At 35.3% G+C, this 24,039-nt stretch overlaps 6 protein-coding genes across 6 annotated transcripts; 3 read left to right on the top strand and 3 right to left on the bottom strand.

The window, feature by feature from the left end:
• Nucleotides 1–970: 970 nt before the first annotated feature.
• Nucleotides 971–7,162, top strand: cd79b (CD79b molecule, immunoglobulin-associated beta). The gene is made up of 5 exons (XM_014993068.2): nt 971–1,125; nt 2,699–2,995; nt 3,082–3,200; nt 4,637–4,690; nt 5,995–7,162. The coding sequence occupies exons 1-5, from the start codon at nt 1,074–1,076 to the stop codon at nt 6,082–6,084; spliced, it is 612 nt and encodes a 203-aa protein (XP_014848554.1). The 5' UTR covers nt 971–1,073; the 3' UTR covers nt 6,085–7,162.
• Nucleotides 7,163–7,278: 116 nt separating this feature from the next.
• LOC106921385 (interferon a3-like) lies at nt 7,279–9,168 on the bottom strand. The gene is made up of 5 exons (XM_088016461.1): nt 9,037–9,168; nt 8,867–8,950; nt 8,629–8,778; nt 7,482–7,559; nt 7,279–7,380 (listed from the first exon to the last, which is right to left on the bottom strand). The coding sequence occupies exons 1-5, from the start codon at nt 9,166–9,168 to the stop codon at nt 7,282–7,284; spliced, it is 543 nt and encodes a 180-aa protein (XP_087872587.1). The 3' UTR covers nt 7,279–7,281.
• A 2,457-nt stretch (nt 9,169–11,625) lies between these two features.
• On the bottom strand, nt 11,626–14,182 carry LOC106921383 (interferon a3-like). The gene is made up of 5 exons (XM_014993051.2): nt 12,411–14,182; nt 12,237–12,320; nt 11,994–12,143; nt 11,823–11,909; nt 11,626–11,730 (listed from the first exon to the last, which is right to left on the bottom strand). The coding sequence occupies exons 1-5, from the start codon at nt 12,636–12,638 to the stop codon at nt 11,626–11,628; spliced, it is 654 nt and encodes a 217-aa protein (XP_014848537.2). The 5' UTR covers nt 12,639–14,182.
• A 399-nt stretch (nt 14,183–14,581) lies between these two features.
• LOC106921387 (interferon a3-like) lies at nt 14,582–15,932 on the top strand. The gene is made up of 5 exons (XM_014993054.2): nt 14,582–14,721; nt 14,812–14,895; nt 14,989–15,138; nt 15,261–15,347; nt 15,434–15,932. The coding sequence occupies exons 1-5, from the start codon at nt 14,590–14,592 to the stop codon at nt 15,530–15,532; spliced, it is 552 nt and encodes a 183-aa protein (XP_014848540.2). The 5' UTR covers nt 14,582–14,589; the 3' UTR covers nt 15,533–15,932.
• Nucleotides 15,933–17,759: 1,827 nt separating this feature from the next.
• On the bottom strand, nt 17,760–18,817 carry LOC106921384 (interferon a3-like). Its single transcript, XM_014993052.2, has 5 exons — nt 18,583–18,817; nt 18,409–18,492; nt 18,166–18,315; nt 17,957–18,043; nt 17,760–17,867 (listed from the first exon to the last, which is right to left on the bottom strand). The coding sequence occupies exons 1-5, from the start codon at nt 18,712–18,714 to the stop codon at nt 17,760–17,762; spliced, it is 561 nt and encodes a 186-aa protein (XP_014848538.2). The 5' UTR covers nt 18,715–18,817.
• Nucleotides 18,818–20,322: 1,505 nt separating this feature from the next.
• Nucleotides 20,323–22,377, top strand: LOC106921388 (interferon a3-like). Its single transcript, XM_014993055.2, has 5 exons — nt 20,323–20,528; nt 20,619–20,702; nt 20,796–20,945; nt 21,068–21,154; nt 22,005–22,377. The coding sequence occupies exons 1-5, from the start codon at nt 20,397–20,399 to the stop codon at nt 22,101–22,103; spliced, it is 552 nt and encodes a 183-aa protein (XP_014848541.2). The 5' UTR covers nt 20,323–20,396; the 3' UTR covers nt 22,104–22,377.
• Nucleotides 22,378–24,039: the final 1,662 nt, after the last annotated feature.

Raw genomic sequence — 24,039 nt, 5'->3', positions numbered from 1 at the left:
CACTTGTTGTGTTAAGGAAATGAGTTCACAGGGGAATACCCTCTGTAGGACGAAGGTTTGGTAGGTTTGGGTGCCAAAAGGAATAGTCATGTTGTTCAATGCCACTCTGTGTTAGTCTCCTAATATTTTTCTGATGTTTCCATATATTATTACTTATGTAGATGTAATACGTTGGACTGGTGATTTTACTCACATCAACATAGTTTATTAAAATTGTCACATCCGATAACATCTGCTGTTTGCTGCAGTTCCCTAATGACTTTACCAGAACACCTTACCTCCTTAAACGTGTTCCACCTCACCAACTTTCTCACTGTGATAGGGAGCTTTAAACCACAGAATATTTAATGAATATTTATGAAACTCGGGGTGTTTGTTGCAATACGATTGTTTTTCAAAAGAATACTTTAACAATGATGGATTGTAAAGGCCAAAAGGAAAAATAATAATAATAATAATATGTCATGTCTTAATGACCTTTGTAGCGTGCCAATGATCCAAGGCACACCAGCATGTCCAGCTCCAAATGACTAAGATAAATTATCATTAAGACTGTGAAGTCGAATAGTCAGAGGCCAAAGTTGGATTGTGATTAAGCTGCTGTGACCTTAAACAGACCCACTCATGCTTGAAACCCTCCCAGTGTGGCTGATTAAAAACAATTCTGCAAAGAAGAGTGGCTGAAAATCCCTCCACAGTGGTGTAAAAAAAAAAGACTCATTGCCAGTTAAAACAACTTAGAGTTAAATTGCCATCTGTACCAAAAGGCTCAAATATATATATATATATATATATATATATATATATATATATATATATATATATATATATATATAAAATTTAGTTTTAAATTAACTTTTCTTTGTTTTCCAGGCTGTAATATTGAAAGTGCATTGCTCAAAGTTATTTTGGTTTGTTGCTCTCCTCCCCTCATTTGCATGAGACTGAAGCTTGTCAGACGGACTCCACACCCACTCCTGTAGTAACAGCTTAATTCTTGTGCAGACTGCAGAGAGTCCTCCACGCACTCGCGGTGTCAACTGTTAAGTCGGTTTTTCCTTTTGCATGTCATCATGCGTTGGACTCTAGCTGGATGCTTTGGATTTGTGTTGATAAGTATATCAGGTAATTATAAACTTTTTGTCACACGGTTCACTTCACTTGTTAGCAAACTCGAGAAAACATGCAGGACCTGTAATTTTCTGCCACACCTGTAATCAATGTCAGCAGATTGAATCTTGTTCCTCTAATAGCTGTGTGCTTTTATTGCTACGATGTCATTTAATCATATTTTTAAGGTCTGTTTAACCGTAGCTACAAGGCGACACAGGAGTTTTGCATGTTATTTTTATCGTTACTTCCTGGCCATCTGGAGGTGAAAAGAGGAAGTTCTTGTCTGAGACAAAGAATATTATGTTATTGTCATGTTTATGAGCTTCCTTGAAATTATTTTACAATAGCTAAAGAACTTTGTTAAAAGCCTTTTCTATCCTTTACGAGAAACTATGATCTCTACAAACTCAGTTGTCTTTATTGTCACTTAATTTGTTTTCCTCAGCTTTGAGTCACTCTGTAAATAAAATACAGGACAAAACGGACATAATTTTCTTTGAAGCATTAGACATCATGCGTATCTGTGTAATCATTTTATTCAGTACAGATTTTTTTTATTATTATTATTATTTTTTTTTCCTTTGCTAATCAGTGTTAACATTTTGGTAAGTTGGACTTTTTGTTTGTTTAATTGTTTCATAGGATGCATAATTCTAATCATAAGCATTGAAAATCGATGTGGCTTACAAGTCTTGTTGCTATAGTAAACTGCTCTATTAACTTAATATTTGGTTCAATGTCGGTAAAATATTTAGTTTTAAAATATCAAAAAATAATAATAATCTTTTACAATTAAAAAGTGGATAAATATGGGATTCATTTGTTTTCTTTTGCTTATTTACATTATTTGAAAGAAATGACCCCTTATACTTGAATGAAGGATTCATGTGGATTTTCTCAGCAGAATTAATCACATCATTTTGAATGCTTATTTTTTGAACTGACAAATTATCCCAGGTGCTTATATCCCAGGACTAAATACAGGTGATCAAAAAACTTTTAAACCCTAATATTTCAAAATATAATTGTTTCTCTGTATAAAATAAAATATAAACCCAGTGTCTTGGATTTATGAGTTTCTTTCGCTATTTGCCATATTGTATTTTTTTTTTCTTTTTTCTTGTCTCCTCTGGCATTCTATTTATAGTTGTCAGTTCAGTTGTTAGATTTCATATTTTATATTTTTCGTGTATTTAAAATGCGATTTAGGTTGTAGTTGCTATTGTTTCAGATTCCCTCTGTTTATTTTTTTCCTCAGGTCTCTGATTATTCATCTTGGCAGTCACTAGTCATTTTCCCCTCAGTTCCTAAGTTCAGGTTAGGACTTTTACAACCAGAATAATTACATGTCATAAGCGTAAAAATACACTTGGTCTTAACGTTTTCCCAGCGCTTACACTAGGATTACCTCAGACGATAACCAGTAATAAGAATTAGATATCCAAATACAAAATTTGCCCAAGTAAATTATTTTCTCGTGTCCAAGTAAACTGTATTCAAAATTGAGACTGATGTCTTGAGGCTAAATGGAACGGCAAACTCTGTCTTTTTCAATTTCTTGTAACTTTTTCTGTTGTCTGCTCAGTCGCCCTGCAGATCAGCCAGAAACCCAGGTTCTACGGATTAAGACCTCGTAAGAATGTGCCTATTTACTGCCAAGTCTCACATCAACATCTGAAAAGCACAGTGGAGTGGCACAAAGCTGACAAATATGGCGCGGTCAAGAATAAGGTTGTGTATAATGAAAGGATTCGGTTTGGACATCAACTTATGATCCAAAACGCTTTCCTGTACTTCAACGACCTCAAAGTAGAGGACAGAGGAGTGTATTACTGCTCAGTAAATGGCACTTTTGGCCCTGGAACTGAAGTACAAGTAGTCAGTAAGTGGACAAGACTCCGTGTGATAGATAAAAATAATACACAGTCAAAACACACCTCTAACTTCTCATTTTTCACTCCATGATAGGGCCCTACGACCCCGTCAAAGCCCTGTACAGAAGCCAGATGAAGGATGGCCTTATTGTCCTGCAGGGCCTGCTGTTGGGTGTTTGTATCGGTGCTTATCTACTGCGTAGACAAAATCTGGTACGGGCTGCTTTCATCAAACTGTTCTTAACACAACAGCAAAAGCATATGCATTGTAAGGGAAATGATTATTTTGTTTTAACAATCAGACATAGGTTAGAAAAAGAGAAAGACAGTTTTTAATTTGGTAGTTGCACATATCCATCGTCTGGTGTTCAAACACATCGCAGATTGAAATCTAGTGACTTTGTAGGGCACTGAGGTGGAGTGAACTCTTTATTATGACAAGAAACTAGCTCGAGATGATCTGAGCATTGTGGCTTTATGCATTACATTGCTGGCAGTAGTCATCAGAAGATCTGGTCATAAAGGGATAGACGTATTTAGCAACAACACTCAGGTATTTCTGCCTACCTAGATTAATACAAGTTAGATTAAATACAACTAGGGGTACTATTTGTATTAATCTGGTGTCAGGGTCACTCGATGGGGTTGTTGTGGTCAATATAAAATGATGTGCAGGTTAACCAAGCACATGCTGGGGTGTGTTTGACAAGTCGCAGTAATAGTTTGAATAAATTTACAATAGCACAAAATCTGCTGAAGTAGTTTTAGCAGACACTTCTAACTTTACTTTATTTGCTTACTGGCACATTTAAATATCTATGGTTCCATTTCCAAATTTATTTAGCATCTAACATAGTTGAACAAATATTTATTCAGCTAAAAATTGTTTTATATATATAGTAAATGTGGCTCATTTATAGACATGCTTCTGTGTATCTATGTATATTTTATCAGCTTATAGCTTACATGGATATTACTGAAATTTCATGTGATGGAGCACGCGAAGTGGCACCTGACTGTGATTTGAAAGAAAAACAAAAGCAAGCGGGTTTCTGTTCAACCCGCTTCACTCCGATATCCCCGAATCAAACCCAGTGGAGCTCTGTTCAGAAGTGATCCACTCTAAAACATTAAATTTTACATTTCAGTTTTTACGTATGCGTTTAACTACTGACTGATTCAAATCTCTTCGAATTCGTCCGCGTATTAAATGCATTCACTTCCCGTTTTGATTAATTCATAATGTATTTAAATAATATATAAAGACTTACTATTTGTTAAATTGTGGCACTTTTGGTGGGCCTGGGTATGAGAGTTAAGCTAACAGAGTAATTGATGTCTCTAAATAACACAAATAAAATAAAAAAGATAAAACATATGAATACATAAGGTAGCAAGCAAATAACACTGGTAATGTAACATAAAGTACATTCAAAAGTACTGAACATAGGCATTTGTATATGAATTCTGGTCTTGACTGTGCTCCAGAGGTTCTCTTTTCTTCATAATAATAATTACACAAAATAGAGCTTTTTTTTTTTTTTTTTTTTTTTTTTTTTTGAAAATACATGGATGGATATATCTATTTAAAGTCATCATAAATATCATGCCAAATATCTAACCTGGTTTCTTTCTTCCCTTTCATGTAGATGAAAGATAACGACAGCTTATACGAAGAGCCTGAAACTGACCACATATATGAGGTTTGTTTAACCTGGTTTGACATTTCCTTTGTTCAATTATTTTTAATAAAGATGTGTCACATTCAAACCTCTTCACAGATGTGCCTGTTTTGCATAACAAGTACAAGTGTAATCTTGACAGGCAACAGGAAGCTCTGGCTCTGTGCATCATTAACCTTTTAACCACAACTGCTTTGTTTGTTCTCCGTCCTTTCTTGGAGCTGCTGGCAGCTTTGTGTCTGGACTATGCTTTGCCTGTCGCCAGAATTGATTCAGAGTAACATTAAAATTAGTATCTGTAGATTAAGAAATACACTGTGACGCATTTTTGTTGCTATAAAGAGAAGTCACTGACAATAGTTATCGAATTAAGCATCTAATATATATGATTTTACAGTAAAATTATAAAATATTATTAAAATATTAGGGATCTACGGACTTACTTTTGAGTAAGAATACTGCTGTAAATGGTTAAATGTAGTTACATTTATTGTACATTGCTCATTTAAATATGAACCAGCAACTGTAATGCGGAAATATTCCACTAAGGCCAAAAACAATATTTTATTTTAAGATTGAGTGGTTGTTGTCTCTGATTAATTAATACTTCTGTTGTTAATTAAATTATCCTACATATTTTTTTTTAAAATGCAACATAATTCTCCAGCAACATAAGCTAAAATAAAGATAAGACGTCATAGAACTGCTGGGAATACAGCAATTTTTCCTTGAAAGTAATTAAGTCTATAATAATGTGCATTGCTTCAATACTGCTGTGAATTCTAAATTAACTCTATTATTATTATCAATGATTATTTATTTGTAATATTTGGTCAATGTAAAGAATTTATACATTTTTCTATTGATTTTATTCTACAATATTGTATCACATTGTATTGTATTCTAGATTTGTAATCCAAAACTACAGACTGGCCTTAAAACGTTTTGTTTCTTTTGCGAAGTTTTTTACAATGTTCAATGTTGGGGATTTATACATCTGCTGCATGGTAGGTCAGACCCAAGTAGACTTTTTATTATCATTCCGTTATTTTCTTGGAAAAAACAAAGTGGCACTATTCAGAATGACCCTTTCTAGGAAGGTCATCAAAGCTGATGCAAATATTTGTTGTTAATGTCAGCATTTCTTCCTTTTTTTTTTACATCTAGCAGCTGCACTTTCTTGTGTCTGAGTCATTCATGCAAATGAAAGTGTACTCAGAGATAAAGAAAAGTCTTTCTTAGCTATTGCTTGGCTCTTTTGAATATACATTGGATTCAGACACATTTATGCAAGTGGATTAATTTCATCTAATCCCCACTTTCAGGGCTTGGCCATTGAGGCATGTGGAGGAGGTCTGTATGAAGATCTCACGGCGTACGCTCGGGCTGAGGGAGCCGAGGCCCCGTGGGAGTGAGACCGACATTTCCTGCCGCCCCATTGATATGGAGTGCATACTCATCATTTTCAGTTGTGCAGTGAAAAGCAGACGGACGGAGCCTCCTGTCGGGTGTTAATATATCTGTGTTTTACCCAGAATGGTGCAGTTTTTGTCATATGCTTAAGACGGTTTACTTCTACATTTTCCAGCATTTGCCCTACAAAATCACAGCAGCTGACAGTCGTGACCCAGCAGGACAGAAACGTCACTGCTAACTAAATCTAAAGGACATCAACACAATTCAAACAACAACAAAGACCCTCCGTTGGTGGTTGTTGTATGAATGCATGAACTGTGTCCCAGGGTAGGTTTGTAAATGTTATGTTTTTCTTTCAAAAAATCGGAACAGTAGAGTCATTATCTTCAAGTTTGATCCGTCTCATCATTTTAGATTTTGGATTAGGAATGATCGACGGATTCTTTATAAAACAGTAATACAGTATTTTAATTAATGACCTCAATACTGTAATTTCAGGTATAAAAAAACATCAGCTTTCTTAGCTACCCATGTTGTGCAGCAATGTATTTTCTTATGGCACTCGTTGCCTGGAGATGACAGTATAGAAAACAGATCCTCATTCAATCGTAACTACATTACTCTATCTTATAACATTCTTGTGTGTGTCTTGTCAAAAATATTCATTCTTACATTTACTTTGGTTTCTAAAGTCCAGAGAGGGGTACATAACCCCATCTTTAAAAACCACTATGCTAAAGCATGCTTTCGGCTGATTTTTGCGTTGATAATTTTATATATTTTAGTGTTGATTGTGAAAGAAATTGTTTGCTCTAACTAACATCTGAAATTTCAGCAGGATTTTTATTTTTTTAGTTTTTTTTGGTGCTTTATATAATTATTTGATAAACTTTGTTGTATCTGATTTCGTTACCGTTTTGTCACCTGACGGCAGCGTACAACTGCTCCCCATTAGCCTTGGCGAGGCTGACTTCATGTTCATCAGTGTGTAACAGAAAACAGAATTCAGGTTGCTTCATAGGGTGATTTTTATTGTTTTTAAATAAAATGTTTTTAAATAAAACATGTTTATAAAAATGTGTCTCTCGGAATATATTTTATAGTCAGTTCCATGTTCTTTAATACAAAAATAAGCAATAAATAGACACATAAATAAGCAAATGAATAAACAGATCGCTGTCAGAAAAGCAGAGGTTTCAGTTGGAGACAAACAGAGAAGAAACCAGGTGGTCTGCTCTGATTAGATGGAGTTTGATTTCCCTCCGGATCAGCTCCCAGGCTTCAGCGCTGTGTCCCTGTGGAATAAGTAACATATCAAAACTGTTGGTTGTGTTCAAAGACGAACTAATAAAACAGGTGACAAGTTTAGCCACCTAATTAAAAAAGGGAGACTCGCCATCTGTCCAAACACGCTGTTTGAGAGTCTCTTAAAGTATACGTGCAGCCTCCTGTTTGGCCTTCTTGGGTTTCCAACCTAAAAAAATATAAGAAAATAATGAAATGAATATTTATTCATTAAATGGATTCTGTTTATGTGGAGTTAACACCCACAGTATTCATATGTATTTTTCCTCATGACATTTTACTGGACCTTTATGTGAGAGACCAACACAAAGGAGCACTAAAATGGGAAGTGAAAAGTGAAATGATGTATGGTTTTGAAATGTTCTTACACATAGAGATCTAAAAGGATTAAGTGTGCTATGCATTTATATTGAGCCTCTCTACTCCGACGTGAAATCCAGTGTGCAACCAGCAGCCGACAGAAGTTCACGATTTAGCAAGTAAAGTAAACCTGTGGTAACTCTGGAGGAGTGGCAGAGATACACAGCTGAGATTGGAGAATCTTTGAACAACTATTTGTTGTGTCATTGAAAATCTTATAAGTAGTGGTGAGAAGAAAGCCATTGCTGAAAGAAGGAAGCCATAAGAAGTCTTATTTGCAATTTACCTCTAGCCAAATATGGATAAATGCTACTTGTGTGAGAAAACTAACAATGCACATCCTGCTCCAAATATGTGATCTTTAATTAGACAAAATTAGAATATGCTCACTAAATGTGGTGTTTTTACAAATTGCAATTGTAAGTCATCATTATTAACAGAAATAAATGCTTGTAAAAGGCAGCCTGTAAGTAAGCCATTCAAACCGTTTTACTTTGTGGATGGAGTTATTGAAATGAAATAAGTTTTCAATAATGTTCTAATTTTTCAAATAAGGCATTGCAAGATATGAAAATTGTTTACAATGACCTTCTATTTAATTTGACTGAGTTCAGGTTGTCTTATAAAAGGTAATTGGAATAGATCTTAGTCTATGGATCTGCAAACACTGTAGTCACATCAAAACTTGTTGGCTAATTTGTCATTTTGTAACCTTTTCCTTCAACATGATCATTTGCTACTTTGTTTTGGTCTATTACATAAACCACATTATTGTACAATCAGGTATGTGGTTATATTGTGACAAAACTTTATGTCGAAATCGAGTGTGACTACATGCTGCAAGATAAATCAGAGGTTTACAAATGAATTGTACTTACGCAGAGCTGTAGTTCATCAGCCTGTTTGTTGACAACATTGAGAAAGTGTTCCATTGTCACCTCCTGCCATGGTGAAGAGCCGTCATCTTCCTCAAACAGGGCAGAAACCTCCTTCAGAACCTGGACAGTGAAGGCAAGTTTACCCTCTGCCTGGAACAAGGAGGAGGGACCATTCACAGGTTACTACATGCAAATAATCAAAAATAAATATTAATTTTTGATTTTGTAGATGCCTTACAGATGCTCCTGAAGCCTGGTGGTAGAGAGGATAAGGGAATGGCGCAATGTTCACCTCGGGGTCCTGATTCAGGTAATGGTAAGCCTGCATAGTATAAAGACATAAACATCAGCAAATACTCCGAACTTGTCAAATACTAAATATAGAAAAAATAAAATCTGGTCTCTTACCATCATATCCAGCAGAGTTAATGAGTTTGTGCTGTACTGTCTGAATTTATGCTCCATCCACCTGCAGCTCAGGGGAGAGCATGCGCAGAACAGACAGAGAAAAATACAGGCGAAGAAAATTCTGCTCAGCATCTTGATTTTATTTTATTTTTTATGTAAACACAAATTTCCTCTCAATATGAATCGATTCCAGATGTCTGCGGGTGTTCTGATGGATCTGACATGCAGCGGCTCTTTTAAATTAAGGCGCACAGATTTCATTTTCGAAATACGTGCAGCTTAACTCGGAACGTCAATTTCCCACCTCAGCAGTAACACATTTCGCATTCAATTAGCAAAACGTAATTGAGGATTAATTTGAATATTTATAGACGCAGCACGCACTCAAAAAGGCTTGGAGTCCAAATTATGACATCATGAAAAATAAATAATTAGCTTCATAATGTTTTATTTTGATTTTTTCACCGATGAGGAAATATTATGATTAATAATTTTTAAGCAATGTCTTATTTTATGTTAACTTGCAACCTGAGTAAACATAACATGTCAATAAAATGTTTTGTGAAAGGAAAAACAAAACATGTTTTTTTTTTTTTTTAGAGTTAGAAAAAAATGGTGTGGCTACATAAACTACAAGGTGTGTTTACAATCCGATAGGTGCCATAAACGGGAAGTTCCTGCGGAGAAATGAAAGCGTCCGCGGCCCGTGACGCGCGTTGACGCTCCTTCCTTGGAATCGTTCAGCGATATTTCATGTTGTCCCACCTGAAACACGGTGTGTGAAAACAAAATATATATATAATTGTTTCAGGAGAATAGTTCATCACTCCACCTTTCATAATCAGATTAAAGAACAAATGACCAATTACTTACATTTGAATTCCAGAAAATTTACGTAGAATTTGGTGCACTACATTGGTTTCTGGTTAGTTAAAATGAAGTCATCAGGCTCTATAAAAGTTTTTTTCTCTCTAATAAATACAAATCTATTTATTGATATCAATCCAAATTGTCGTACTCAGTGCATTAATTTCAACGTCATTCATTTTATGAACAACTTTTTGTTTGTTTTACTTTTATTGCCGTGTATGCTACGTGTGAAAATGTAAATAAAATAATATATTTTACAGTAGAAATGCAAATATAAGAGATTTTTTTTTTTAAGAAATCAGTCTAACATTTTAAGTGGGCTTCTAATAAAAAATGCATTTGTTCATGCGCCCTCTGGTGATAAAAAACAGTCATTGTATTGATTCGACACCGCATCCAGGCTAGAAAAAAATTTGACATTTGAAACAATGAGATTAAAAATGAGCCAAATTTTAAGTTGTGTCAAACTGTTGTGAAAACAGAGCAAAGAATTAATTCAGGCAGTAGTATTTTTCCGCATCATAGTTTAAAATTAATAAACGTATTTTGATTAATTAAAAAAATAAAAACGAAATAAAATTCTCAATCTATTCCTAATAATGTAAATTAGGCCTAATTACCAAATTTCTGGATGCAGTTGTAATTTGCTTAAGGTGTAAACGATGATATACATTTGAAAACATATATTTCCTGATCAACTCTAAAACAAACAGATAAACATTAATACTCCTTGGTATTTGTTTCTCAACCCAGGAGTCTTATGGTGATGGTGTATCCAAGTAGGGACAGGGACATTTAAGCATCTTGGTAGAATACTAAATGAGTCCAAGCTTTATGACTAATTTAACAACTGTATTTATTTTAAAAACAACCTGACTCAAAAAGTGAGTTAGGCTGCTGAAGGATCTCAAAATGCCACACATTATGGAGAGATTATGGAACAGCTGTGGAACTTCCCAGGACTTCCACCGCTACAAAAACCTCCTCAAGACCAGATCAACATCTTATCCAGGAGACTTTAAAAGAACCCATAGTGACATCTAAAGCACTACAGACTTTATTTGTCTGTATTAAGCTCAGTATGATTCAACAAGGCTGGACAAAAAAAAAAAAAAGGCATTCAAGGGACAGTTGCAAAACCACTGTTGATCAAAATGAACACAGGGGCCCAAATAGTTTTGATTAAATTATCCTGTGGACTCTGGAGACAAAGGTGGAATTTCATATTGACATTCACACATTGTTGACAGAAAGGTGGTTTGGGGTTGCGTTGCTGCTTCAGGACTTGAATGAGTTGCTGAAAGTGGGAATCATAAATTCTTCTAGAAAATCTTGATGCCATCACTTCAACATCAAGCGAGCCCCAGGTATGACAACCTCTGAATCAGTCGAAAATAAACAAAATAAGCTTTTAGAGTGACTTAGTCAGTTAAATTAATATTTTCTTTTATTAAATATTCCAGTTGCACATTTCTTTGAATCTGACTATCCTTTTGTTTTAATTTTGGTGGGAACTGAAAGACTTCTTCCATACTACTGAAGCAAAATGAATGAATAAAACTCAAAGTCATTTTTGTAGTTTTTGTTTATTTAATCATTTTTATTTCCACAAGAAGAAACAGAAGGAAATACGAGTTTGGGTAACAGCAGAAGCATTACATTAAGAATGAATAGGTAAATAAATACTTAAATAATAAATTAAAGGTTCGGCCATATTCATCAGTTTTGGTTGGAGGGGAGCAGAGAGGAAACCAGGAGGTCTGCTTTGATTAGACAAACTTTAACTTCCCTCCTGATCAGCTCCCAGGCGTCAGCACTGTGGTCCTGAAGATGCAACAATGTTATCATTATTATTATATCACGCAGCTTTAAAACATTATGTAGATATAGCAGAAGAGTGATCATAAAAAACAAACCTTTTTCTTCAGGATTTCATTTGACATCCTCTTGAAATACAAGTGGAGCTTGGTGTTCTGTTTCTTCGATTCTCCCCGAGACCCAATCTGACGCAGGAAAAGAAAAACAAGCTTGAGAATTATAATTTTCATAGTTTAATTGAAATGTTTCATTTAAAAAAAAAATCTTACACATGAGTGAAGTTCATCAGCCTGTCTGTTGACGACATTGAGAAAATTCTCCACTGTGACCTCCTGCCATGATGCAGAGCTTTGATCTTCCTCAAACAGGGCAGAAACCTCCTTCAGGATGTGAACTGCGAAGGAAAGTTTACCTTCAGCCTGGAACAAGAGGAAGAACAGGAGAACTGTGAGATGACTGAAAGAATCATTGCTGTCTCATCTACAATAAATAATAAGCTGTAGAGGACTTACTGATGCTTTGGATGCCTGGCTGTACAGATGATCAGGGAAGGGCACAGTGTTCTCTCCATCAGTGCTGTTAGTCATGTTTTTCGCCTGCAGCACACACAGACACACACATCAGACATTAAATACATTTTCATAGATTTGACAATCTTCTAAAAGTCTTAAAATCTGGTCTCCTACCATCATATCCAGCAGATCCAAAGAGTTTCCGCTGTACGGTCTGAATCTGTGCTCCATCCACCTGCAGCTCAGAGCAGAGCATGCGCAGAACAGACCGAGAAACACACAAGCGATGAAAATCCTGCTCTGCATCTTGACTTTGTCTTTTAAATGAATTATAAATATTTTCTGTATGAAGTCGGATGTCTCCTGGTGTTGCTGTGTTGAAGCAGAGCTGCAGCGGAGCATTTAAACCAGAGCGAACAGATTTCGTTTTCTTAATTGTTCATCTCAACGTCATCTGCGGTTCTTGGGTGCGGGCGGAAGATTTCAGGTTTGAAGTAGAAAATAAATAAATAAATAAATAAATAAATAAATAAATAAATAAATAAATAAATAAATAAATAAAAATTACAGGTTATTTTTCTTGATTCGATACCAGGCCTTGCAGAAACAGACAAATGGGAATGAATCCAAAAGGTCCTATCATGTATTCATTGCAGACAACATCCGGAAAAAGTCATGTATATAAAAATACTAAATAAAGAATAAACATGAAGTGCTTAGTTTTTTTATATATATATATATGTTTGTATCTCTTATAGATTTGATTCTCTTGAATATGTCTGTAAAACGTGTTTGTGTGAAGTCTATTTCTTCTTCTTCTTCGATAATGTCATCTAAATTAACTAAGAAAAGCTCGTTTGTAAAAAAAAAAAAAGAAAAAAAAAAGATTTGCTTATGCAATGTCCTTCCATACTATACGGCATTATTTTATTTTAATTGTTTAAATAACTAAAATAACTGTCATGCCCGCCAGTTCCAGCTAATACAAAGATGAAATATCATTGGTTGTGAGCGTCAGAGCCGCTTTCACGTTTCTGAACTTTCCCTGATATCGGTTCCTGTTTACTCGCACTGACGAAGTGATGCAACTCAAACAACTTCGGACACATATGTTGTCATTCATTCCTAAATCAATAAAATAAATATCTGTAAGTACACAATAAAACATTCCAGGGCGCGTTTATTTATTTATTTATTTATTTATTTATTTATTCAGGAAAGTAATTTAGTCTCTCAGAGACTTTGCAACATTGTTTTAGCCTTTCTTATGCACATTTATTAACAAAATAATATTGCATTTTATTATAAAGCCATGATAATATATTAATTTCTACCGTCTTTCCATTTGATACCCGTCAGGGTGACACTTACTATCGACATTTTTTATACCCATGAAATTCTTTCTCAGCCCTTCCAATGTTCATTTCGTACCGTAAACAAACCATTTCGTTCCGCGCGTACTTTACTATTATTTATTCATGACAGGTTTTTTTTTTTTTTTACACATTTACTTACGATAGTCTATACTTCATCTTAGGTTTCCCATTCTGGTAAAATACACAAATCAAGATGAGATGAAAAAAGGAGACGTACAACAAATAAAACAAAGCATAACTACTTTTTAAATTGTTCTAACTGAAGAATATTTAGTTGTATATTATTGGAAGCATAATCAGAAATGTAAAAATTTTCAGTGTCTTGAACTTCCACTTAGGTGATAATGAGGAGGACTTTGGTGATTGGTACGAAATGTCTTGCAACAGACGACACAGTTTCGTGCCAGAAAAAGTCAAGTCCAAAACGTTCAAGAAAAAAAAAAAGACCGGCATCCCTTCGTCCTTGACAACCCTGTCCGTTTTGTCACTTCTCTTACCTGGCCTCGATACAGGGTTGAATCAGCTAACTCTATAGGTTACTTAACTTCTTACCTCAGAAAGTGTTTTTTTTTTTTTTTTTATTGACTGTGTGTAAATTTCTGAAAAAAAAAGTTTCATTTGGTGTCAGGTTAATGAACATATAAAAACAGGATATATGAAATAAGAGTCTAATTAATCTGTGCTTAGTCGCTGCAGCTTTTTTCGAAATTCCGTTTAAACTTCATTTTAGATCATATTTGGCAAAAGTATTTCACTCCTTCACTCGGATTTACACCATACGAGCAATGTTCGTTTTCTACCTGCATGAAAGCCGCTCTCCGCCGCTGGCTTTTCCCCGCAGGTGTGTCCGGAAAGCGAAATCTCTTCGCTGTGGCTTAAATGCTCCGCTGCGGCTCTGCTTCAACACAACAACACCAGGAGACATCCGAGTTCGTATACAAAGAAGCTTTATTGTTTAGTTAAAGGACAAAATCAAGATGCAGAGCAGGATTTTCTACGCTTGTGTATTTCTCGGTCTGTTCTGCGCATGCTCCGCGCTGAGCTGCAGGTGGATGGAGCACAGATTCAGACCGTACAGCGGAAACTCTTTGGATCTGCTGGATATGATGGTAAGAGACCAGATTTTAAGATTTTTTGAAGTTCATCTAATAGGTAAAAATTTGTTTAATGTCTGACGTGTGTGTCTGTGTGTGCTGCAGGCGAAAAACATGACTAACAGCACTGATGGAGTGAACACTGTCCCCTTCCCTGATCATCTGTACAGCCAGGCATCCAAAGCATCAGTAAGTCCTCTACAGCTTATGATTTATTGTAGATGAGACAGCAATGATTCTTTCAGTCATCTCACAGTTCTCCTGTTCTTCCTCTTGTTCCAGGCTGAAGGTAAACTTTCCTTCGCAGTTCACATCCTGAAGGAGGTTTCTGCCCTGTTTGAGGAAGATCAAAGCTCTGCATCATGGCAGGAGGTCACAGTGGAGAACTTTCTCAATGTCGTCAACAGACAGGCTGATGAACTTCACTCATGTGTAAGTTCACCTCGATTCAGATTGGATATGTTTCATAACAATTTAATGTAAACACATCTCACAACAAATTTACAAAACATAATCTATAAACCTGACTTTTTTTCTCTCTCTAATTGTTTCAGATTAAAGGCCATAGCCATATGAAGAAGAGAAACACCAAGCTGCACTTGTATTTCAAGAGGTTATCCAATGAAATCCTGGCGAAAATGGTCGGTACAAATTACTTTTCTGCTGCCATGCGTCAGTTTCAGAACTGCATAATGTAATAATAATGATAACATTGTTGTGTCTTCAGGGCCACAGTGCTGACGCCTGGGAGCTGATCAGGAGGGAAGTCAAAGTCTGTCTAATCAAAGCAGACCTCCTGGTTTCCTCTCTGCTCCCCTCCAACTAACATATTGAACATGCTATCACATTATTTATTTATTTATTTATTTATTTATTTATTTATTTATTTATTTATTTATTTATTTATTTATTACTTTCTGTTATTGCTTTTTATTTCATGTTTTATATATATACAGATATATGTATTGACTATGTTTCCTTTTTTTCTCCCTTAATCATTGCAAATCAATTGAAATATAAATAATGATAATTTTTGTACAAACAGATTATTAAAAAAAAATAAATCATCTCTTCTACCCAAATGAATGTGTTTATATCTGCATTATTGTTATACAGGTAACTTTATAAATTATTTACATCAAAAAGTCTGTGGAATATCCAATGCCTTTTGAGAGCATTTCAACTCTTTGTTTCATCATTGTTTATTTCGCACCAGCAAACTTAAATGTATTTTAGGTATACCAGCAGCTCATGATGTGAAGTAACAAGGAAATAATACCTCATAATAATTTAGATAGGACATGAAATATGCCATGCTCTTATTAGAAGGGCTTTGATATCATAAAATATGAGGCACTTTATTTTTATTTGTTGTTTGATTTTCAGCTCATTCTTTAGCTGTTTCAGAGCCAGGTTCTGCTGGGAGTTTCTTCCTGTTAAAGGGGATGTTTTCCTCTCCACTCTCACTACATGCATGCTTGATATGAGGGATTGCTGTAAAGACAATGACACAACACGAGCGATTGTCTAATAATGTCCTGAAACTTTTAATACTTGGTCCAAAGTGGTGCCATTTCACATTATAACAGCTTTGTCAGCATTTTAAAATTAAAATAGTATTTTGAACGTAGAAAAAAAACAACAACTAACAACTCAGAAATTTTGATGTCATGGCCATCAATTTAAAGATGAAAATGTCTAGTGAAGAACCTTACAATTTTTATCATGCTGCTCTCTTCATTGTACGTTTGTGTGCTTTATTTTAATTTTTATATAAATACTCACGGTGAGCCACAATGACATAAAAAATGCCCGGTCCATTGTCATTGTTGTCATCAAATAAAATATACCAAGAAGAAACTCAAAATATTTGCAGATGCTATCTACAGGCCACCATCCTTGAAATGTGTATCCCTGACACACTTTTAAAGATATTTGTCTTTTGACTTGGTTCAAACTTTTGGGTTTCTTTCTACGATGTCCTAACTATAGTTTGCTGGAGTTCTGGCCCATTCCTCCTGACAGAACTGGTTGATTAGTCAGGTGCTTAGGACACTTCACTCGCACACGTCTTCTCAGATATCCCCAACTTTTTCTTGAGATCAGAACTTTGTGATGTCCATGTCGAAACGATGCTGCCACTCCCACACTTCACAGTTGGAATGGTGGTCCCAGGTGGTCCTCAGATTCCAATTGTCCCACTTTTTCCTCCTAGTAATGATGGTCATTATGCCCAAACAGTTCTGGTTTAGTTTCAGGTTTAGTTTCATCACACCACAGCGCATGTCTCCAAAAATAAAAGTGTGAATTTGCAAACTGTAATCTGGCTTTTTGTGTTTCTTTTGGAGTAATGTCCCCCCCCCCCCCCTTCTAGCCTTTCAGATCATGTCAGTGTGGTGCTAAAATATATCCACAGATGTGACTTCAAAGACATGACATCATCTTCTGGGATTTTATTCATTGCTCTAAAGTCATCATTCTGTATGTAAACGTCTGATTTAGAAGACATATTATCTTTCATTACTGAAATATTTAGCAAATAAAAATAATCTGGAGAATTCTCACTGACTTAACAAAAAAAAAAGGTTTGGTCTGATCAAACTTCACACCGTGAGAAAAATACAATTCAGTGTGTCTTCTGATTTGGTGTATGTAAACATCTGGTAACAACTGTGCCTGTTAAATGTTCTGATAAAAGTAATCACAAAGATCCTTTATAGCAAAGTAATAGCATAAGAATTTGTTTCTCTGTGATATTTTTATTACTTATAGTTTATTAATTTTAAAATTCATAAGAGATGAAGGTATAGACTAGAAATATATTCATTTGGTTTACAGTGCTTAGTTGATGGATGAAAATAAGTACATGGAATTGCAAAAACGGCAATAATAGCAGAAATATCAACAAAATTCCTTTAATATTAATAAAACATGGGAAATCACATAGCACAAAACAAAACAAAAAGACATTTATGGTATGAAGAACGAGAAATAAAATGTAGAAACCATTGAAAAGATAAATAAATAAATATTTAATGTAATATGTTCAAATCTTAGTTGGAAGAGGGTGGAGAGAGCAGAGAGGAAACCAGGAGGTCTGCTTTGATTAGACAGACTTTGACTTCCCTCCTGATCAGCTCCCAGGCGTCAGCACTGTGGCCCTGAAGACACAACAGTGTTATCATTATTATTACATTATGCAGTTTTGAAACAGTACATGCATAGCAGCAGATAGGGAATGCAAACTGACCATTTTCGCCAGGATTTCATTGGATAACCTCTTGAAATACAAGTGCAGCTTGGTGTTTCTCTTCTTCATGTGGCTATGGCCTTTAATCTGAAATAATTAGAGAGAGAAAAAAAGTCAGGTTTATAGATTATGTTTTGTAAATTTGTTGTGAGATGTGTTTACATTAAATTGTTATGAAACATATCCAATCTGAATCGAGGTGAACTTACACATGAGTGAAGTTCATCAGCCTGTCTGTTGACGACATTGAGAAAGTTCTCCACTGTGACCTCCTGCCATGATGCAGAGCTTTGATCTTCCTCAAACAGAGCAGAAACCTCCTTCAGGATGTGAACTGCGAAGGAAAGTTTACCTTCAGCCTGGAACAAGAGGAAGAACAGGAAAACTGTGAGATGACTGAAAGAATCATTGCTCCCTCATCTACAATAAATAATAAGCTGTAGAGGACTTACTGATGCTTTGGATGCCTGGCTGTACAGATGATCAGGGAAGGGCACAGTGTTCTCTCCATCAGTGCTGTTAGTCATGTTTTTCGCCTGCAGCACACACAGACACACACTTCAGACATTAAATACATTTTTACACATTAGGTGAACTTCAAAAAATCTTAAAATCTGGTCTCTTACCATCATATCCAGCAGATCCAAAGAGTTTCCGCTGTACGGTCTGAATCTGTGCTCCATCCACCTGCAGCTCAGCGCGGAGCATGCGCAGAACAGACCGAGAAATACACAAGCGTAGAAAATCCTGCTCTGCATCTTGATTTTGTCCTTTAACTAAACAATAAAGCTTCTTTGTATACGAACTCGGATGTCTCCTGGTGTTGTTGTGTTGAAGCAGAGCCGCAGCGGAGCATTTAAGCCACAGCGAAGAGATTTCGCTTTCTTAATGTTTGATCAAACCGTCGTCCTGCGGTTTTCAGGTGAATTCGGCCGATTTCAGTTTTGAAGAATGTAGATAATAATAATAATAATAATAATAATAATAATTATTAGTCTATTATTTGTTTTCTTGGTTAACGTTAGTTGATTTAACCTTTTGGCTATACTAAGGAGCTTATGCTCAATAATGGTATTAGTGAGAGATAGACAAGTTTAAATTTAATTATGAATAACTGTGAATAACATGCCCACAGCCGCGTGTTCCAGCTAAAACAAAGATGAAATATCACAGTGAGCGTCAGAGCCGCTTTCAGTTTCTCTCCAACTTTCCCTGTTTCGCTGCTATCAGTTCATTCACATTGAGGAACTGATGCAATTCAAACAACTCCTAGACATCTACTATGTTGTCATTCATTCCGAAATCGGTTATCTAACTCAAGTCAAGTTTATTTGTACAGCACATTTCAGCAACAAGGCAGTTCAAAGTGCGTTATCATAAAAACATAATGCAGCAACAAATTAGGCAAATGTCGTCATCAAAGTCAATCATTAAGCAAATACAAATCAAATATGTTGACCAACATTCTGCTTAGTACTAATCAAAGGCAGCTCTCAACATTTTCAGCCTTGATTTAAAATAATTCAGTTTGAAAATGACATATAGGCTACCGTGTTTTTTTTTTTTTTTACACATTTACTTATCTAATCTATAATTCATTTTCTCCAGGGTGCCCATTCTGGTGAGGTAGATAAATATTTTTAGATGTAAAAGGTAGACTCAACAACCAAGAAAACAAAAACAACTAGTTTTAAATATTTCTACTGGGGGAAAAAAAGGAAACAAAACAATACAGACGCATAATCAAAGAAAGTTCAGACATTTTCACTGCAGGTGCTAATGCAAGGAAGGTGCAAGGAACTGACAGTACGAAATGTCCTGCAGCACCTGATCAATATACGGGTTCGAAACGTACTAAACAGTTCGTTATTTCCCACCGGTGTCAATTTTGTTCGTCTCTCTGTTTCTTACCTGACCCCGAGTTTGGATCAGCTAACTCTTTTATCTTATATAGGAAACGTCATTCCGTACCTTAGAAATTAGTATCTAAATAGTTGTTTTTAATGGATATTGAGTAAATTCAAGAACAAAGTGTGGTCTGTTATCATTCTAATGGACGTATAAGCATGCCTTATGCCATGATGACCCTGAGGATAAATGTATTTCAATAAAAGTCACCACGTTCATCTTGTTTTGAAATGTCCACTGCTGCTTTTGTGGTCTGAAATGTTTAAATTATTTCAGATCATAGCATGATTATTTCACTCCTTCACTCGGATTTACACCACACCACCTCACGAGCTAAACAATGTTCGTTTTCTACCTGCATGAAAGCCGCTCTCCGCCGCTGGCTTTTCCCCGCAGGTGTGTCCGGAAAGCGAAATCTCTTCGCTCTCGTTTAAATGCTCCGCTGCGGCTCTGCTTCAACACAACAACACCAGGAGACATCCGAGTTCGTATACAAAGAAGCTTTATTGTTTAGTTAAAGGACAAAATCAAGATGCAGAGCAGGATTTTCATCGCTTGTGTGTTTCTCGGTCTGTTCTGCGCATGCTCCGCGCTGAGCTGCAGGTGGATGGAGCACAGATTCAGACCGTACAGCGGAAACTCTTTGGATCTGCTGGATGTGATGGTAAGAGACCATATTTTGAGACTTTTTGAAGTTCATCTAATAGGTAAAAATTTGTTTAATGTCTGACGTGTGTGTCTGTGTGTGCTGCAGGCGAAAAACATGACTAACAGCACTGATGGAGAGAACACTGTGCCCTTCCCTGATCATCTGTACAGCCAGGCATCCAAAGCATCAGTAAGTCCTCTACAGCTAATTATTTATTGTAGATGAGACAGCAATGATTCTTTCAGTCATCTCACAGTTCTCCTGTCCTTCCTCTTGTTCCAGGCTGAAGGTAAACTTTCCTTCGCAGTTCACATCCTGAAGGAGGTTTCTGCCCTGTTTGAGGAAGATCAAAGCTCTGCATCATGGCAGGAGGTCACAGTGGAGAACTTTCTCAATGTCGTCAACAGACAGGCTGATGAACTTCACTCATGTGTAAGTTCACCTCGATTCAGATTGGATATGTTTCATAACAATTTAATGTAAACACATCTCACAACAAATTTACAAAACATAATCTATAAACCTGACTTTTTTTTTCTCTCTAATTATTTCAGATTAAAGGCCATAGCCATATGAAGAAGAGGAACACCAAGCTGCATTTGTATTTCAAGAGGTTATCCAATGAAATCCTGGCGAAAATGGTCAGTACAAATTACTTTTCTGCTGCAGTTTCTGAACTGCATAATGTAATAATCTCATCTCCAGGATTAGAGGACTTATGTCTCAGCGAAATCTAGAGAAACTCATCCGTGCGTTTATCTTTAGCCACATTGATTACTGCAACAGCATTTTCACAGGTCTGCCCAACAAATCAATCGAACAGCTGTAGCTGGTCCAGAACGCTGCTGCTCGTGTTCTCACTAAAATCAGGGAGATAGAGCACATGACACCAGTTTTAAAGTCCCTGCACTGGCTCCCTGTAGCTCAAAGAATAGACTTTACAATACTGTTGTTGGTTTATAAATCACTGAACGGCTTAGCACCACAATAAATTGTTGTACCAACCTTCCAGACCCCTCAGGTCTTCTGGTTCTGGTTCTGCTGTACATCACCAGAACCAGAACCAAACTTGGAGAAGCAGCATTCAGCTTCTGTGCACCACAAATGTGGAACGAACTTCCAGAAAACTGTAAAACTGCTGAAACACTGAGTGCCTTTAAACCTCAACTAAAAACCTGTTTAGAGTTGTATTTGAAACTTAATCAATTACGAATTTAATGATAGCATTTGACTTAATATAATGTTTTCATTGTTGATTCAATGTTGCATGATTTTGTGTTTTTGTTTATGATGTGAAGCACTTTGAACAGCCTTGCTGCTGAAATGTGCTATACAAATTGATTGATTGATTGATTGATTGATTGATTGATTGATTGATTGATTGATTGATTGATTGATTGATTGATTGATTGATTGATTGATTGATTGATTGATTGATTGATTGATTGATTGATTGATTGAATAATAATGATAACACTGTTGTGTCTTCAGGACCACAGTGCTGACGCCTGGGAGCTGATCAGGAGGGAAGTCAAAGTTTGTCTAATCAAAGCAGACCTCCTGGTTTCCTCTCTGCTCCCCTCCAACTAAAATATTGAACATGGATGTCACATGATTTATTTATTTATTTATTTATTTATTTCAAAATTATCATGTGTTTTAGAACTACTGATTGTGAAGACACTGATATTTATCATTATTTGTGCAGTTTCTTTATTTTTATTTTATTTCTCTCATCTTTGCTTTGTATTATTCCCTTTCATAATAACTTTTATTTATTTATTTATTTATTTATTTATTTATTTATTTATTTATTTATTTATTTATTTATTTATTTATTTATTTATTTATTCATTCATTCATTTATTTATTAACTATGTTAGCTATGTTGGCATTTTATGTATTTCCATTTGTTTTGAAATCATTGTAAATCAATTGAAATCATCATAATGCACTGTTAAAAACATGTAAAAAAAATAATAAAATGATCTCATAGTCAAGTAAATGTGTTCTCAGCTTAAAAAAATACTTTGTAAACCATTTACCACAAAACGTTTTCGAAATGTGCAGTGACGTGACTTGCAAAACCAATGACTTGCAACCAAAACTTTTTTTAGACAGACTATGACATGATTTGAAGTGGTAGAAAAATAATACCTTAATATAATTTATATAGAGATTAAATACAGTAAAATGTTCTTTAATTGGGCTTTATTGATATGTTGTCAAAATGCCTGCGACTTTGTTATCATTTGTTGGTGTTTGACATTCAGGTCTTCCTTTAGCTTAGGTGAGTGTCTAAGAAATTTCTGCAATAAGGACACCACAGTCAATTGTTAATTAATTTATCCAAATAATATTTATGTTATCCTAATTTTGATCGATCAGAAGATAATTCGTGGATATTTAGCGCACGTGTCACACAATTTGGGTTAACACCGGAAGCTCATGTTACCAATATGAAAGGGATGAGCCCGCATTTATGAGCCTGATAACGTTGCACTTCCAACTTGCCGCTGCAAAGAATGCGCGATGAGAAGGAATTGGAAAAACAAATGTTTGACACTGTTTTGATGTTGGTCAATCATATTTGCTTGTAAACATGACGGCAAAATTCTGACAAATTTGGGTAGCATATTGCACCCGAACATTAATGTAACTAAAATGTTGATTCACTGTTGTTTTGATCATCCAGGAGGGCTAATGATAATTTTATATAAATTTTATTATGAATGAATGTGTCACATTTGAATGAGTTAGTGATATTATTAGACGTATAATTTTAGAAAGTTTCCATTTGATCCATTTAAGGTCTTATTCTACTTTAGTTAGCTTAGTGACATCTCTAATGCTAAAGTCAAATGAGTTGATCGTGTTAATCCGGAGACACCTGTTGTCAACCTCGTTTTGGTTTATATGATATTTCTAATGTCACACAAACTTACTTTGGAAGTAGTTTAAACGTAATTTTCAACATTTTTGGGTTCTTGTTTAGCAAACAGTAATATACCAAAGTCAAACTTATAGCTAGTCTATTGTAGTTATTATCTAATTAACCCCTATCTAACTGACGATAAATTAATTCATCTATCATCATTACACCTAATTATTATTTAATAAGCTCACGTTCATTAATTTAACTAACTTCTTGTGTTTATATAAATAGTATGTTATTATGTTAGATATTTATACTTGATAAAAAGCAATGATGATTTAATTCATTATTAATGCTAGATTAATTTAGGTCACCGAGTGTAAGTAAAACTAAAATTAGTTTTGCCTGTCACAGAACATACAGTTCTCGTCAACCCCATAGAACAACGCAGCTCAGGTGAGTCGTTTAGGTGTCACTCGTAAGGTTCCATTATCTTTCAAAAGTAACGTTTTCGTTTGCGTAGTCGCTTCTAATATAGTTCAATTTCCTCGTGCATTTAAAAAAAATAGACGTTTATTTAGCTATCTTTAAGCAGCAAAGCCCGGAGGATAGGTTTGTTAAACTAACCACGAGTTTATGGGTTGATAGTGA

This window comes from Poecilia mexicana, unplaced genomic scaffold (genome assembly GCF_051168715.1).
Source record: "Poecilia mexicana isolate PSO_F unplaced genomic scaffold, ASM5116871v1 scaffold_19, whole genome shotgun sequence".
NCBI lineage: Eukaryota > Metazoa > Chordata > Actinopteri > Cyprinodontiformes > Poeciliidae > Poecilia > Poecilia mexicana.
Note: the sequence above shows the minus strand (reverse complement) of the source record. Positions and strands in the feature narration are given on the sequence as shown.